This window comes from Schistocerca gregaria, chromosome 7 (assembly GCF_023897955.1).
Source record: "Schistocerca gregaria isolate iqSchGreg1 chromosome 7, iqSchGreg1.2, whole genome shotgun sequence".
Lineage (NCBI taxonomy): Eukaryota > Metazoa > Arthropoda > Insecta > Orthoptera > Acrididae > Schistocerca > Schistocerca gregaria.
This window is the reverse complement of record NC_064926.1, coordinates 199,366,680-199,382,950: the sequence shown is the minus strand read 5'-3', so window position 1 is coordinate 199,382,950 and position 16,271 is coordinate 199,366,680. Positions and strand designations below refer to the sequence as shown.

The 16,271-nt window shown below is 40.1% G+C and overlaps 1 protein-coding gene across 1 annotated transcript in view; it reads left to right on the top strand.

Moving 5' to 3' along the window:
* Positions 1-16,271, top strand: part of LOC126281928 (dual oxidase-like) — a 234,658-nt gene that overhangs the window by 142,352 nt on the left and 76,035 nt on the right. Inside the window, exon 21 of the mRNA XM_049981262.1 lies at positions 11,020-11,113. Coding sequence (XP_049837219.1) covers positions 11,020-11,113 — 94 coding nt within the window. The remainder of the gene's footprint in view (positions 1-11,019; positions 11,114-16,271) is intronic.

The following is a 16,271-nucleotide window of genomic DNA, read 5'->3' as shown; positions in this document are numbered from 1 at the left end:
CTATTGTCCAACAGTCACCCTTCCTCAATTCTGTTTAACCTAACCACACTATGGTTGCCTCCAACTTGGCCTAGTTTCCTAGGATCCTTCCCGATAACACAAACCTCTCAGTACAGTAAAGAACAGCCATACATCACCTTAGGACAGATTCCAATTTCATCATCCTACATGTGGACACAGAATGCATCATTGCTATGATGAACCACACTGATTACTTAACAGAAGGTTATTTAATAGAAGGTATCCACCAGTTGTCAGATTCTTCCATCACAAGACCTGCCATAGCGGTCCTGGCCAAAGAGAACAGCATAACCTCCTATACACACTCAAATCCTTACACACATCCTAGCACCTTCTCACATTAACCCCCCCCCCCCCTCCCCCATGCAAAACTCTCTACATACTTCTCCAACATCCACAGCCCTTATCATTCTGGATGGTAGCTGTGCTACTATTGAAAGGCTCCGTGGTCTTCCTAACCAACACCTTCAATCCATGCCCAGAGCATTGCTCCCCACATCAAAGATACAAGCTTTGTTCTTCACTCTCTCTCAACCAGACTCGCCCCATTACAACCTGGTCAGCTAATCATCACTGTTTATATATAATGTCTTACAGACTTCAAACCCACCAGCTCAAACTTTGTATACCTGAAAAACAACATCCTTAACCATTACTCCTACTCCTTTGAGGAGACAATATATAAAGAGTCAAGATGGTACGTAGTGTAAATTCAATGTGTGGCTCTGCGAAATAATTTCAATTATGCTGTTAAAAAGAAAAACTGTGACAGTTGTAAGAATGAAATAACAAAGCTCAAGTTTAAAGTTTATCATCAGTCCACTGAAAATCATTATCAAGAAACTTAAACAAGAAAAAAAGTGTACTGAACATGACATAATTGTGACATGGAAGTTTGACTTCGTCGGAGAACTGGATGAAAGTAAATTTAAAAGGACACGAACAAATAATAGGGGGTATACAAAACAGTAAGGAACATAAACATAGTGCACGAAAATCACTTTCAAGTTCTTTCTATGACAAATGTGATTGTATTGTTAACAGTTCGAGTGCACCACTTCGAAAACAAAACAACTGAGTGAATGAGGTACAACATGGAATATTTCAGCCGCAGCTAAGTGAATGATCATAACTGAAAGTGCTCCCAAAAAATTTGCCACGAATAACCTGTTCGCCTGAAACATTATTGATTTATGTTAGCAAAAAAGACAAAATAAAAAGTGCCAAACAAGGTAGGCAAAAAATCGGTATGCTCCGAACAGCAAGTACATGCAAAACTGAACTGTATGCAGACAGCCAAGGGCGAAATTAGGGTTGCCACAAATGTCTCCAAGTGAAATTCCATGATATTTCCCCCGATTTCCAGACAAGTTTTAGCATTCTTCCTTGACAAATTTTGAGATCTCAAGGGTAAATTAAGATGTGAGTTGACAATCCATCTCTGCAGCTACAGTACAAGAAACAATTGTGCAAACGAAAAAATATCTAAAAACACTTGCAAGCAGATGGTGTTTCCTGATTTGATCAAAAAGCTTAAGTACTAACATAACATCTTTGGTAATGAACTGGAGAAAGCAAGCCAAATGGTAAATGAGTTTTATTAAAAGCACTGATGTTATTTTACTTCAATAAAATAAAACACATTTGGTGACAAAAATATGCATTTCCTTGGAGTCCCAAGACTGATTTAAAACACCTTCACTGATTTCAGAAGCAACCTCAGAAAAAAGTAGGCCTCTTGAAAGAAGTGCATAAGGTGGGAAAGAACTGTGTAAACCAACACTGTAGGTGACCACCAATAAAATTTTGATTCTACTATGTTCGTTATTGTCAGTTTTTTTACCCAGAGTGTAGTATCTATTATTTTACAGGTATTGTGTGATTTTTCTTTTGAGAAATATATGAGTACACAGTGTACAAACTGCCAGTGACTGACAATTTTCTTCTTCTTATCGTCCAAACATTCTAACGTGTAAACTACTTTTTAAGTGACAAAATGTACTAGGACAAATAAAACGTCTATTAAATGCTACACTGTACAATGTGTTTGCAGTGTGACAGTTGCAATTCCTGAACACCATCGCCCATGGTCTCTGGCCTACTGAGGAGCACCGCAATCCTGGGTCCAAGGATAAACAACGAAAATTCACTGCCTTACACCACACACAAACATACCCAGCCTGCGGGCAGATCTGTGAGACTAGATCTGCCGAGCAGGTCCTGCACATTAGTGGGAACCAAAAGGCTTCAGATCGATAGGCTCGATCCATTACAGATACCCGCAGAAACAGCCTTTGGTTTTGGCCCGTCATGGAAATCCACTAGTGTGGCCAGCTATTCACGAGCCACAGACAGTATGTTGATGAAATGAGACCACGGTGATCAATCCATGCAACAGATAACTTGTTCAAATACTCTGAGAATCAATAATAATGAAGATAGGTAGCAATATGATTGCTGAGCTGTAGACAGGCACGTAGAAAAGGCAGTTTCACTCACAACAAAATTTTCAGCCATTGCTTTTGTCAGAAAACGACAGCGCACACACACATTCAATCAATCACTCAGTCACAACTCACGCACACATGACAACCGTCTCTGGCTGTTGTGTCTACAGTCTCTCAGAATCACATCCAAAGAAACCACTCCTCATACCTCCCTGCCTCTTGTTGGAAACTGCTAGGCTAGCAGCAAGAAGTGGTGGCAGTACTGACTGCTAGCTGAGAAGAGTGGTAGGAAGGGGAGAAGCAGAAGGAATGAAGCAGGAGGGAGGCAGTGCACAAACTCACCTGCACCCAGCCAGTGATGAAACATGACACCTCAATAAAAAACTCACTTCATCTACTGTGAGAAAAATGATTTTCCCAGTTTTTTCCCCGAATTTTACTGGTATTTCCCAGATTATGTTTGAAATTCACTGATATTCTCTGATTTCCAGCAGACAAGTAGTCAGAATTTTAATTGCATAATAAAGCCAGGAGCGAAATTCAGTGCCTCTTTCAAATTCTGAAGGTGGCAGGGGTAAAATACAGGGAAAGAAAAGCTATTTACAATTTGTACAGAAGCCAGACGACAGTTATAAGAGTCAAGGGGCATGAAAGGGAAGCAGTTGTTGGGAAGGGAGTGAGACAGGGCTGTAGCCTATCCCCGATGTTATTCAATCTGTATATTGAGCAAGCAGTAAAGGAAACAAAAGAAAAATTCGGAGTAGGTATTAAAATCTATGGAGAAGAAATAAAAACATTGAGGTTCACCGATGACATTGTAATTCTGTCAGAGACAGCAAAGGACTTTGAAGAGCAGTTGAACAGAATGGACAGTGTCTTGAAAGGAGGATATAAGATAAACATCAACAAAAGCAAAACGAGGATAATGGAATGTAGTCGAATTAAGTCGGGTGATGCTGAGGGAATTAGATTAGGAAATGAGACACTTAAAGTAGTAAAGGAGTTTTGCTATTTGGGGAGCAAAATAACTGATGATGGTCGAAGTAGAGAGGATATAAAATGTAGACTGGCAATGGCAAGGAAAGCATTTCTGAAGAAGAGAAATTTGTTAACATCGAGTATTGGTTCAGGTTTCAGGAAGTCGTTTCTGAAAGTATTTGTATGGGGTGCAGCCATGTATAGAAGTGAAACGTGGACGATAAATAGTTTGGACAAGATGAGAATAGAAGCTTTCAAAATGTGGTGCTACAGAGGAATGCTGCAGATTAGATGGGTTGATCACATAACTAATGAGGAGCTATTGAATAGAATTGGGAGGAGTTTGTGGCACAACTTGACAAGAAGAAGGGACCGATTGGTAGGACATGTTCTGAAGCATCAAGGGATCACAAATTTGTCATTGGAGGGCAGCATGAAGGGAAAAAGCGTAGAGGGAGACCAAGAGATGAATACACAAAGCAGGTTCAGAAGAATGTAGGTTACAGTAAGTACTGGGAGGTGAAGAAGCTTGCACAGGATACAGTATCATGGAGAGCTGCATCAAACCAGTCTCAGGACTGAAGACCACAAGAACAGCAAACAACATCAATGATTAAGGAAAAAATTTCATCATTGAGCAGAAAGGGTTTTTCTTCCCGGCTGTATCTAACAATATCGCAAGGAATGAAAAAAGGATTTCTTAATATCATTAAAAAGATAATTGTATGAGCTGAGAGGAACAAACATTATTGTTTTTTCAGCACTACATTGTTACGACATGAAGAGAATGGTCCTGTGTAACCAAAGAAATTGAAAGTGCAAATACACAGATGCAAAATATTTGCACGCGGTTTGAAAATTTAACATTTGTGAACCTAAGCAATGTACAGAAAAGATTCCACACTACACACGGTTTTCATTTAAACAAACATGGAAAAAAAAGTTATAGTAACGAAAATTTGTAACTGCTTTCCAAGTGTTACTATAGTATAGATGAGTATCTTGAAACATAAAAATTTGTTCTATCCATGTTCTGTACTTTGTACGTAGGCCCGAGCACCTTAACACAGACGTGTGTCACCTTTACTGTTTTACTTAAGTAATGGATCTTTAAATGTATATGGTACTTTTGAGTTTCCATGCTATTTGCTTATGTTTCTTTCCCTTAACAATGCGAACTTATTTAGAAATAGTGAGAAATTCTGAATTTTTCACAAGATATCCACCTATACACATTTCTGTTTCTTGGCATTACACATGTATTACATGAACACTTGTATAATTGTAAGATCACTATCATAATCATTTTAACCTTGCATCGTCTCATCTCCATTTTTGACTTGCCCTGTATAATCATGTGCTTCTCTGCACACAATGTATGATCCACAGGACAAATAAAATTACAATTACAAAACAAATCTGTGGCTTTCCCATGGTCATCTGTGTTCACTCTACTATGCCTGCAACTTTATGAGACATCTACAGCATACCTTACTAGCCATCCAAGATCCCAGTTTCCTTATCTGGTTCAGTTTCTGTGATGATATCTTCATGATCTGGCTGAGGGTCAAGACACTTTACCCCAATTCCTCAACACATTCCACCTGTCTACTTCACCTTGTGCTCCTCAGTTCCGCACGCCCGTCTCCTAGATGTTGATGTTGACCTCAACCTCTCTTATGGCTTCACAAAAACCTGCCCATACCACTGACCATCAACAGTACTTCCATTTTGAAAGCTGCACTCCCTTTCACAATAAAAGTCACTCACACAATGTCTGGTCACCAATGTATGGAGCATCAGCAGTGATGAACAACCTCTCACCCAGTATACTCAATGTGTTCGTAAGTCCTTCATAGACAGGTCAGTACACTCAAGGTCCTCTTAAGTCCTCCACAGATACATATTACCTTATAGTTTTAGCCAACAACAGATATTCCGTACTCATACATAGCCCAATTCTCTCACCATGCCCTTAATCAAGCATGTCCTTCATCAAGGCCACAAGACACATCCTTCAACAGGGCCACAAGAACCTATCACTGTGTGCAGACCTGAGGAACATTCTATCCACAATTCTTCCTACTTGTGCTAAAGAGGTACTCTGCAGCCCACAGAATGTAGGAAATATTCTGCTCCATCCTTATGCTACGCACACTCCCAACTCCTTGCCACATTATCTGTGCACACATGTAAGACCCAGGTGCAAGACATGTCCTGTGAAACTATCCATCACATCCTACATTCCAAGCCCTTCAAGGATATCCTATCCTATCAGAACTAGGGCCACATGTGAAAGCAGACACATACTGTTGCCACTCTCTCCATGGGTTGCAAACTTATTATCATTGGGTTGTGGCAATTACAGCTGAACAAACCTTTGAGACTATTAAAGATTTTTCTATATAAAATAATTAATAGCAACTATAATTCGATTTTGAGTGTGTTGTGTGGGCAAATGAGAGATACCAAATAGACAGTAATGGTGCCACAGGCTAGGATTGCCAGCCACAAATTTTGTGGGTCACAACTGCTATTAATTAAGAAATTACTGATTTTCTTCAAGATAGGATTTTCTTTTGTAAGGAAGCCCTGTGTGTCTAGATTGGATGATTCTTCGCATGTGGATGCACTACAAAAGTGCTGGGGAATGATCCTGACCATTGGAAGAAGCCAGTAATAGCTGACCTAACTTTACAGCTTGCCCAAAGCTGTGCAGATGAGCTATGTTGGGCTGGCTATGAAAAGTAGAGCCCTCCACACAGTCTGATATTTCCTCCGATACCCAAGATGTTCAATAACCTCCACAGCAAAAGCTTTGCCTTACTCGGACACTACTACTTCTGCAGTCTAGATGCATTTCCGTGGCTGGTAGAGAGCATCTCCAAATCACATTCTCCAACTGTTTAGGTGTCATGTGGAGACAGTTAAACTGAGTACTAGAGACAACAGGAGAGCAATCTAATACTAGCAGTTAGTCGGAAAATCGATACTTAGTTTGTTATTTGCTAGTAGTAACAATCTGACAATCCGAAATTGTGTTGCCCATTTGTAACTACGGCCGCAACTGGACCACTGACACCTTCCTGCTGCCACTAATGTAATCTACGTCATCCAGTGCCATGCGCCAACATTACACTTTATCTATCTCAGGTGCCCTCAATAACATGTTTTAGTCCTTCCTTTTATAAGTGTTCTCTAATAATTTACATATGCAGTTTTTCTAGACTGACATACAGTTGTCTCTTGGTCCTGTTATCACTCTCTTTGTATCTAGGCACTTTCCCCACTGGTTTCAGAGCCTTTTCACCTTGTGTGAACTGTTTTATTGATGTGATTGAGGTCTTATCAATTAGATCTGTATAAAATAGTCTGTGGTTAACTATTATTTCAGTAGAGTTATGCTATCCCCTTCTGTCCTTACTCTATCATCACATTAGATCTATTCCTCCATGCTCATATAGACAAGGTTGAATCACACCTGTAGTACGAACGATTGATGCCTTAATCTCTGTTATGGAAGATAGGAGGGTCATGGGTGTTTGTTTCCAAGCCACACAACATCATCATATACCAGATCCATAACAACCACTGCACAGCTTTTTATGCGGACATGATGCTCAACCATCTGTCCACCTGAATGAATGTCCACTGCAAAACTGTGGGCAAAGATGATGTTGACCACAAAGTCGTGGGACATGATGCTAAGCACAAAATGCTTGATTTTAACAGCTCCATCACAACCTGTGGCACCTGAATCCTCTCCCTCCCTTCACTCCTCCAAATCAGGTTTTCCGAAATATTGAAATAGGAATTCTCCTTACAATTCATCCTTTGATCCTGTGATGCTATCGGCTGCAATTTGTAATAGCTGCTGTCTTACACCCACCTCCATCCCTGTCCGCATGACCACATGTCATTCATTCTAGACTTAAATTGACCCCCCCCCCCCCCCCCCCCATCCGCCAAACCTCCATGATGAGCACCAAGTTAAACGCCTCATATCTGCACCAAAATGAGCTCACCAGTACCAAATTCCTATGTTGTAGCTATATGCTCTTTTATGACATAGAAAATTATTACATATTGTGAACCACGTGACAATCTGAATATGATGTGATGTAAATAAAATAGAAAGAAATTTCCACATGGGAAAAATATATTAAAAACAAAGATTCCAAGACTTACCAAGCGGGAAAGCGCCGGCAGACAGGCACATGAACAAAACACACAAACACACACACAGAATTGCTAGCTTTCGCAACCGATGGTTGCTTCTTCAGGAAGGAGAGGGAAAGACGAAAGGATGTAGGTTTTAAGGGAGAGGGTAAGGAGTCATTCCAATCCCGGGAGCGGAAAGACTTCCCTTAGGGGAAAAAAAGGACAGATGTACACTCGCGCGCGCGCGCGCGCACACACACACACACACACACACACACACACACACACACACACATATCCATCCGCACATACACAGCTGTGTATGTGCGGATGGATATGTGTGTGTGTGTGTGTGTGTGTGTGTGTGTGTGTGTGTGTGTGTGTGTGTGTGTGTGTGTGTGTGTGTGTGTGTGTGTGTGTGTGCGCGCGCGCGAGTGTACATCTGTCCTTTTTTTCCCCTAAGGGAAGTCTTTCCGCTCCCGGGATTGGAATGACTCCTTACCCTCTCCCTTAAAACCTACATCCTTTCGTCTTTCCCTCTCCTTCCTGAAGAAGCAACCATCGGTTGCGAAAGCTAGCAATTCTGTGTGTGTGTTTGTGTGTTTTGTTGATGTGCCTGTCTGCCGGCGCTTTCCCGCTTGGTAAGTCTTGGAATCTTTGTTTTGAATATGATGTGACCTTGTTATAGGAATCACAATGATATTCATTAAGTATAATGTATACAATCGTGAAAACGTTAGTAGGTATGGTAGGATTAGTGCTTAACCACATCCCTGGTAGATATGAGGCAAATAATTTGTCACTGTATCTCTCGACTTTATGGAAACTGTCAGAGAAAGAGGTTCAAGGATGGTAATACTACTTTGTTTTATAGTTTTTGAATGATGTAACTAGTTTTCATCACGAGAATGTGCATCCAACACTGGAGAAAGAGGCAGCTGATATATATATATATATATTTTAATTTGCTCCTAACATCATTGTTTGGAAGTAAGCTAAGTACTTACAGTTTCTAAAATACGATTATTTCACAGATAGTACATCAGCTTTAATCATCTCAAAACACTTGAACATATTAATTTATACTTTCATTTTATGCCTATAGTGATTGCATTCTTTATTTTAACGATAAAATGCAAACTGTTGTTTCACATACTGATATCTAAAGTACACAAATTCAGTTTAACTATTTATGAGATAATGTCTTCATAGATTTTGGTATCTTAATGCTGACATAGTTGCGCCACTTCTGATATCTAAAGGACAAAAAGTACGTTCGGTATAGCTGTATATGAGAAAATATTATTACAGATTTTGATAACTGCAAGCAGAAACTAAACGAATGTTTACATTTCAACCGTCTGTGAAATTCTGCAGTATATAAACTATGTGATCAAAACTATCTGGACACCTGGCTCAAGTTTGTGGTGCCCCCAACAGTAACGCTGGAATTAAATATCGTGTTGGCCCACCAATAGCCTTGATGACAGCTTCTACTCTCACAGGCATACGTTCAATCAGGTGCTGGAAAGTGCTGCACTGAGAAGACGTACTGATGTTGGTCAGTGAGGCCTGGCACAAAGTCGGCGTTCCAAAACATCCCAAAGGTGTTCTGTACGATTCAGGTCAGGACTCTGTGCAAGCCAGTCCATTACAGGGATGTTATCGTCATGTGATCACTCCACCACAGGCCGTTCATTATGAACAGTTGATTGATCGTTTTGAGAGATATAATCGCCATCCCCAAATTGCTCTTCAACAGTGGGAAGCAAGAAGGTGCTTGAAACATCAATGTAGGCCTGTGCTGTGATAGTGCCACACAAAACAAGGGGTGCAAGCCCCCTCCATGGAAAACACGACCACACCATAACAATGCTGCCTCCGAATTTTGCTGTTTCACTACACACACTAGCACATGACGTTCACCAGTCATTCACCATACCCACACCCTGCCATCGGATTGCCACACTGTGTACTGTGATTCATTACTCCCCATGATGTTTTTCCACGGTTCAACCGTCCAACATTTACGCTCCTTACACCAAGCAAGGCATCATCTGGCATTTACCGGCGTGAAGTGTGGCTTATTAGCAGCTGCTTGACCATGAAATCCAAGTTTTCTCACCTCCCACCTACCTGTCATAGTACTTACGGTGGACCATAATGCAGTTTGGAATTCCTGTGTGATGGTCTGGATAGATGTCTGCCTATTACACATTACGACCCTCTTCAACTGTCAGCGGTGTCTGTCAGTCAACAGACAAGTTCGGCCTGTACGCTTTTGTGCTGTACGTGTCCCTTCACTATCACATCGGAAACAGTGGACCCAGGAATGTTTAGGAGTGTGGAAATTTCGCGTACAGATGTACGACACAAGTGACACCCAATCACCTGACCACGTGCAAAGTCCATGAGATCTGCAGAGTGCCTCATTCTGCTCTCTCACACAATGTCTAATGACTACTGAGGTTACTGATATGAAGTACCTGGCAGTAGGTGACAGCACAATGCACGTAATATGAAAAATGTATGTTTTTGGGAGTGTCGGGATACTTTTGATCACATAGTGTAGTAGTGTGGATTACCAGCAACAAAATTGGTCCAGTAAGTAGGTAACAGCTCATTAAAACATTTGTCTGGAGAGTAGCCACTGAGGGAGGTGGTACAGTACTTAGCACACTGGACTCTCATTCGGACGATGATGGTTCAAATTCACATCTGGCCATCCAGATTTGCATTTTCTGTGATTTCACTAAGTCGATTCAGCCAAATACCGGGAAGGTTCCTTTGAAAAGGGTATGGCCATGTGCTCCATCTTTGATGACCTCAATGTCAACAGGACATTAAACCTAATACTCCTTCCTTCCTGGAAGTGTAGCCCTAAAAGGGGCGAAATTTTGACAGTGGAAAAATAAGAGAGGAAATGGTTACAAGAGCTAGAAATTCGGTGGTACAGAAGGATTTTGAATGTCATACTGCTGCAAACTAATTTCAGAGAAGAACCCAAGAGATGTGGGGAGGGAGAGGGATAGGGAGAACAAAATTGTCCAGAACTTTAAGTCCTACAAAAAATTTGGTAATTAACAGTCGCTGCATGCCCATTTGATGAAAAAATATTAATATGGTTATATTTAAAATAGTATCTATACTACTGCTCTAATAGCAGTTATTTTGCTATCTGAATTGAAGTGGATTAAATGACAATTCTGACAAATGTGTGTACAGTCACAAGGGCCTTTCTTTTAATTTTTTTTAAAAATTACTCCACTTAAGTGTAACGCCACAGAATTGAAAGGGAAGCAATTAGTAAAACAATAACCATTTGATTCTAATTTAGAAATTCACATTGTTTCGATATGTAAAAATTATGTATTTGCTGGCATAGTTTACACACATTCTACATATGTTTTAGGTCACTGATTGAAACTGCTAACTCTGATGTTGACCAAACTCATCTGGATGACCTCATAGTGTCAATGTTGCGTAATGCTGGTTTGGCAGACAAGGTAATGTAGCATAATTTAAATCATCACTAAGACTGCATGCAAAGAAACAGCACTAAAATTACAAAAACACAATAGGATTCAAGCGTAATATATTTCAATAGATGGATATCTCATGTAAAAACTAGAACACTGACACTCTTCAAAGACAAGAAATTCTCTTAAGTATATAACAGCACATTTGAGCGCAACTTAACTGAAGGCAATCCTAAACACAAGAATGGTGACTTATTTTGCGTATTTTCATCCCATGTTATCTCATGAAATTATCCTATTAATTAATATTTTATTTAGAGAATATTGTGTAAAATGGACTTTGCATCACAAAAAGCATTTTTAAGGATCTTAGAATTCTTACATACACTCTTATATTTTTGCTCCTCTGTTGCTGACAATAAAAATCAGTTCCAGCTTAACTGTGATTTACACAATCACATCACAAGATAAAAAATTACTTTCAAGAAGACTTCTCCTTGTCTAGCATTCAAAGTGTACTTTAGTTAAAAGGTGTTCATGACACACATATCTAACATAAAGAAAGAAATTGGAAATTTCAATTATTTCAAAAAGAAATCAAAACCATACCTATCAGCATTTCTTTCTACAAATTATCTGAACATCAAGGATTGAGAAGTTCTATGAAGTTATATGGCAAGCAGAATTATACTGTAAACAGGGAATTGTATTTAGAAATATACATAACTAATTTCTTTAAAAATGCCCACGTAATCACCTAAATATTACACAGAAGCCATTTAAGATGAATGACGATTCAATAATGTTATCCGAAGTAACAGTTTTCTTTCTAATTTACTTTATTGGCTTTAGCAGGCATAAGTAAAAGATGTCTCATGAAAGATGCCTGGCAGGGTCTGCGGGTTACCTAGTACATTTGCCAGCTGTTGCTGCAGGTCATAGTTATACATAGTTTTCAGACACCAACACTTTGCACGTGTCCCTACACTCTGCGACTGAGTGTACTGCTGTTTTATTTCAAGTTTTTTTTTTGTCAAATTTATTCGTTGCTAGAAGTCATTACTGCAACTGCCCTGAGCCTGGGGCTTTCCCTGCCCATATGTTGCTGGGCCAGGTCCTTGGACAAAAATACTCTGTGTGTGTGTGTGTGTGTGTGTGTGTGTGTGTGTGTGTGTGTGTGTGTCTTCTAAACTGTGTGACGGAGTGTTCAGGTGTTTTGTTTTGAGTTTCCTTTTGAGTTTCCATCTGGTATGGTATACACAAAGGATCAATGAATGTTTCTTGTGCTTTACTACGCAAAAATTCAATTGTATGTGGAATGTTGACTTGAACTCATTCAAAAATTTCCCAGTGTGCATGTTTCCTATGATGCGACGATACGCAGGTCAGTGAAAAAATTTCAATAGACTAGATCTGTTTTACAAAAATGATGGCCTAAATAAACTAGAGTTTTAACCAAAAATAAATTAGACAAGATAGGGGAGGCTTTGGAAAATTTCTGCACCATTTGGCTCTTCAGTCTGGAGTGTCAAGAGCATCTACTCACAGACCTGTGCACAACCGTTCCTACAACTGGCTGTCTGTGCACAGTGGGGAACTTGATCCCGAGAGGCTTTTTTCTGATGAAGAATCGCTGCATTTGTCAGGGTACATAAATTCTCAAAACAATCGACTGGAGCTTTAAAAATCCTCATGGATTACATCGGCATCCTCAGCGTGATGTGAAAACACGAGTGTGTTGTGCAATTAGTGCATAACGAATTATTCAACCAATCTTTTTCCACAAAACAGTATGTTCTTACAGATATGTGAACAATAAACTGCATCCTTTTTTTTTCCTTCGAGAAAATGGTTCAAATGGCTCTGAGCACTATGGGAATTAACATCTTAGGTCATCAGTCCCCTAGAACTTAGAACTACTTAAACCTAACTAACCTAAGAACATTACACACATCCATGCCCGAGGCAGGATTCGAACCTGTAACCATAGCAGTCCCACAGTTCTGGACTGCAGCACCTAGAACCGCACGGCCACCGGGTACATTATGCGAAAGGATAATGGTAGCTTCTGAAAAAAATCTCAAAAACGCACGGTAATCTGCACTGATAAACAAAGAAGTTCAGGGATGATGTGTTTTTCCTTTCATCTTCCAATGAGAGAGATACTGTGAAGCTCATTACTTGTCACCCACTGAAGTTAGTGAATATACTCTGGGCTGAAACAGTATTTTAGGCCTCGTAGTCAGAGTACCGCACTTTCCAACATAAACAATATTAACTACTAAAACTGGAATTACAGCAAATCATGAGATTTTACTTACTGCAAGTATACAGTATAGTAGGAAGAATACACAATCATAGTGGTTGGCAAGTAGTGGCCCACCAGTCTCTCAGTAATTCACATCCAGGTGTTTTCAACAGACAAGAGGTCTCAAGAATGTCCTGGTCAGGGCAACACTCGGACCCCTAGGTACTGCAGTGGATCAGGACAGAATGGGGATCATGTGGTCCTGCATTTGCTTTGTTGAAAGATAAAATCACAGAGATCTCATATATACAGCACAGCCAATTGTATTAACACGTGAGAATATAACGCCAGCTATCCAAACTACCAGCTAGAGATGATCGTGTTGTGTATCCTATGGTACCCATATCAATGTGCCTGGTGCTCGCCCTTATGACAATAACAAATGCAATCCTGCAACATTCATTTTCCTCAAACTGCCGCACAAATACCACTGTTGTGACACTGTATGCAGAACTGGGACTCATCTGTAAAGATGACACAATGCCACTCCTGTATTCACTGTTATTGAGTGCACCATTGTTGGCACACCTAACTCTGGATGTAGCATCAATGGAAGCCGAAACAATGGTATCTAAGCTGACAGTTTGTGGTACTACAGACGTTAGCACACTGTCCACATTGAGTTCTTTCGGCATACAAGTCTGTTCACGATTCAAATTTTGTGGTGTGGCTCTACAGCTTTGTATGACCAAGCAAACAATATGTCTGTATGTCTGGATACTTGTCACTCAAGATGACTGATATCTTGCGTGAGTATGGCTCTCTGTAACCTACTGATTTGACAGTTGTGGGATGCTGACCAACACAAATAGCAATACCACAGGACAATAATCCGCAGCACCATACGCCACAAGCTTGCCACTGTCAAATTCCAATAGGCTTCTAAACATCTTATCACAAACAAACAACAATAAAATGGTATTTCTGAATGAGAAACACAAAATGGCCAGCAGTGTTGGAGCCTAGAAACTGCGGCAATACTGTCACATTATCTGCACTGAAATGACACCATTATTATATTCTTCCAACAAACAGCTACACTGACAAGCCAAAACATTATGACCGCCTGCTTAACAACTTGTTTGTCCATCTTCAAAATGAAATACATCATGTCTACGCACGGGCAATGTAAATTATGTAAAAAACAGGCAGCTGACTTTTGTATGCAGTTATGGTGCCCGATAGCGGCCCAGATGGATTCCATAGTATTTACATCAAGCGAATTTGGTCACCGACACATCAACGTGAATACACTATAATGCTCCTGAAACCACAGTAGCATGTTTCTGGCACTGAGACACGTACAATCACACTGCTGAAAGATGACATTGCCACTGGGGAAGACAAAGCATGAAGGGATGCACATGGTTTGCAGCTGTCATGGTGTTTTCAGTTACTACCACAGGTCCCAAGAAAGTGTAGGCGAGTGTTTCCTAAAGCATAATACTGCTCCCACCACCCTGTGTCCATGGCATGCTGCATGTTTTGAGCCACCATTTACCTCAATAATGGTTTTTGTGAAGATGACAATTGACCTAATATAGAAAAAATAGGATTCAACCGAAGAGCCGACACCTTTCCATTGATCAACGGTCGAATCCCGATCGTCCCATGCCCACCGTAATCTTGATTGCGAACGTCGTTGGGATAAGATGTGAACACCTAGGAATGGCCTGCTGTGGAGCTCCATGTTCAACAGTGTTTCAAAACACTTGTGTGTGACCAGCATTGTGCTCTTTCGGTAGATATGCCACAGATCACCATCTGCCCTACTTTACAGAGCAGACAAGCCTCCGAACCCCACATTCTGTGAAGATTTGTGAACTTCCAACCACTCAGCATCTGGCGGTAGTTTCACTGTCCTACCTCTTTCCGTACATGCTCACAACTGCAGCACATGAAAATTCGACCAGCTTTGCCGTTTTCGAGATAACTCATTCACAGGCCCTGTGTAATAAAAATCTGCCCTTTGCAAAAGTCACTTATATCAATGGATTTTGCCATTCACAGCCCATATCTTCAATAGGCTGACCCCTTTTCATGTCTTTCCACTTACATACTTTTTTTGCCACACCACATGCCCACAAAACCACCAAGTGACATTCGGCGTTGTGGTGGGCGGCGCTCATAATATTTTGGCTCTTCAGTGTATAAATTTCAGTAGCCTACTTATAGTGTACAACAGGTGAACTTCCTCCTTAGACTGACAACAAAATGTGTGTTCTTTGTTCATGTTTGTTGTCTGTGAAGTGTTCTATTTCTTTCCTGTAACACAAATTGCTACAGCCAAATGAATGGTGAAGGGGCACAACTGCATATCACCAAGTTGGTATTATTTTCTTCCCTACAGGTGTCAAATTGGATCATTCAACAGCCTAAGCTTAGCATTTTTGACAAAGACATTGAATATCTAGGTGCAGCATTGGAACAAATGGCACAGTATCTTAAGGTATTCTTAAGAGATGTGTAGGGAGCACTTACCCCCATGTATTAAATTGCATATGTATTTTCTATGAAACAAAAATATTGTGAGACAGAACTTATTTTGCAATCATGCTTTGTACATCCATCCTGGCCTTTAAACTGACTCGGTCAGAAGAGATATCTGAATACAACATACTGATGGCTTCTTTGATCTATATTATTTACTTGACATTTGCAATGGATCTGTAAATTCAGAAACATCATAACATTTCATTTTCTTGAGTATCTGAGGCGTAAGCACAAAAAATTTCAGCCATAATAGTTACAATGACTCTGTGATGAAATTAATTAATTATAGTTAAAAACTAATGAACTTTTAAAAAAATGCTGAAATGGAATACAAAAAGCACTATCCATTTTACACGATGAAATTAAAATATAAGTTCGGATAAA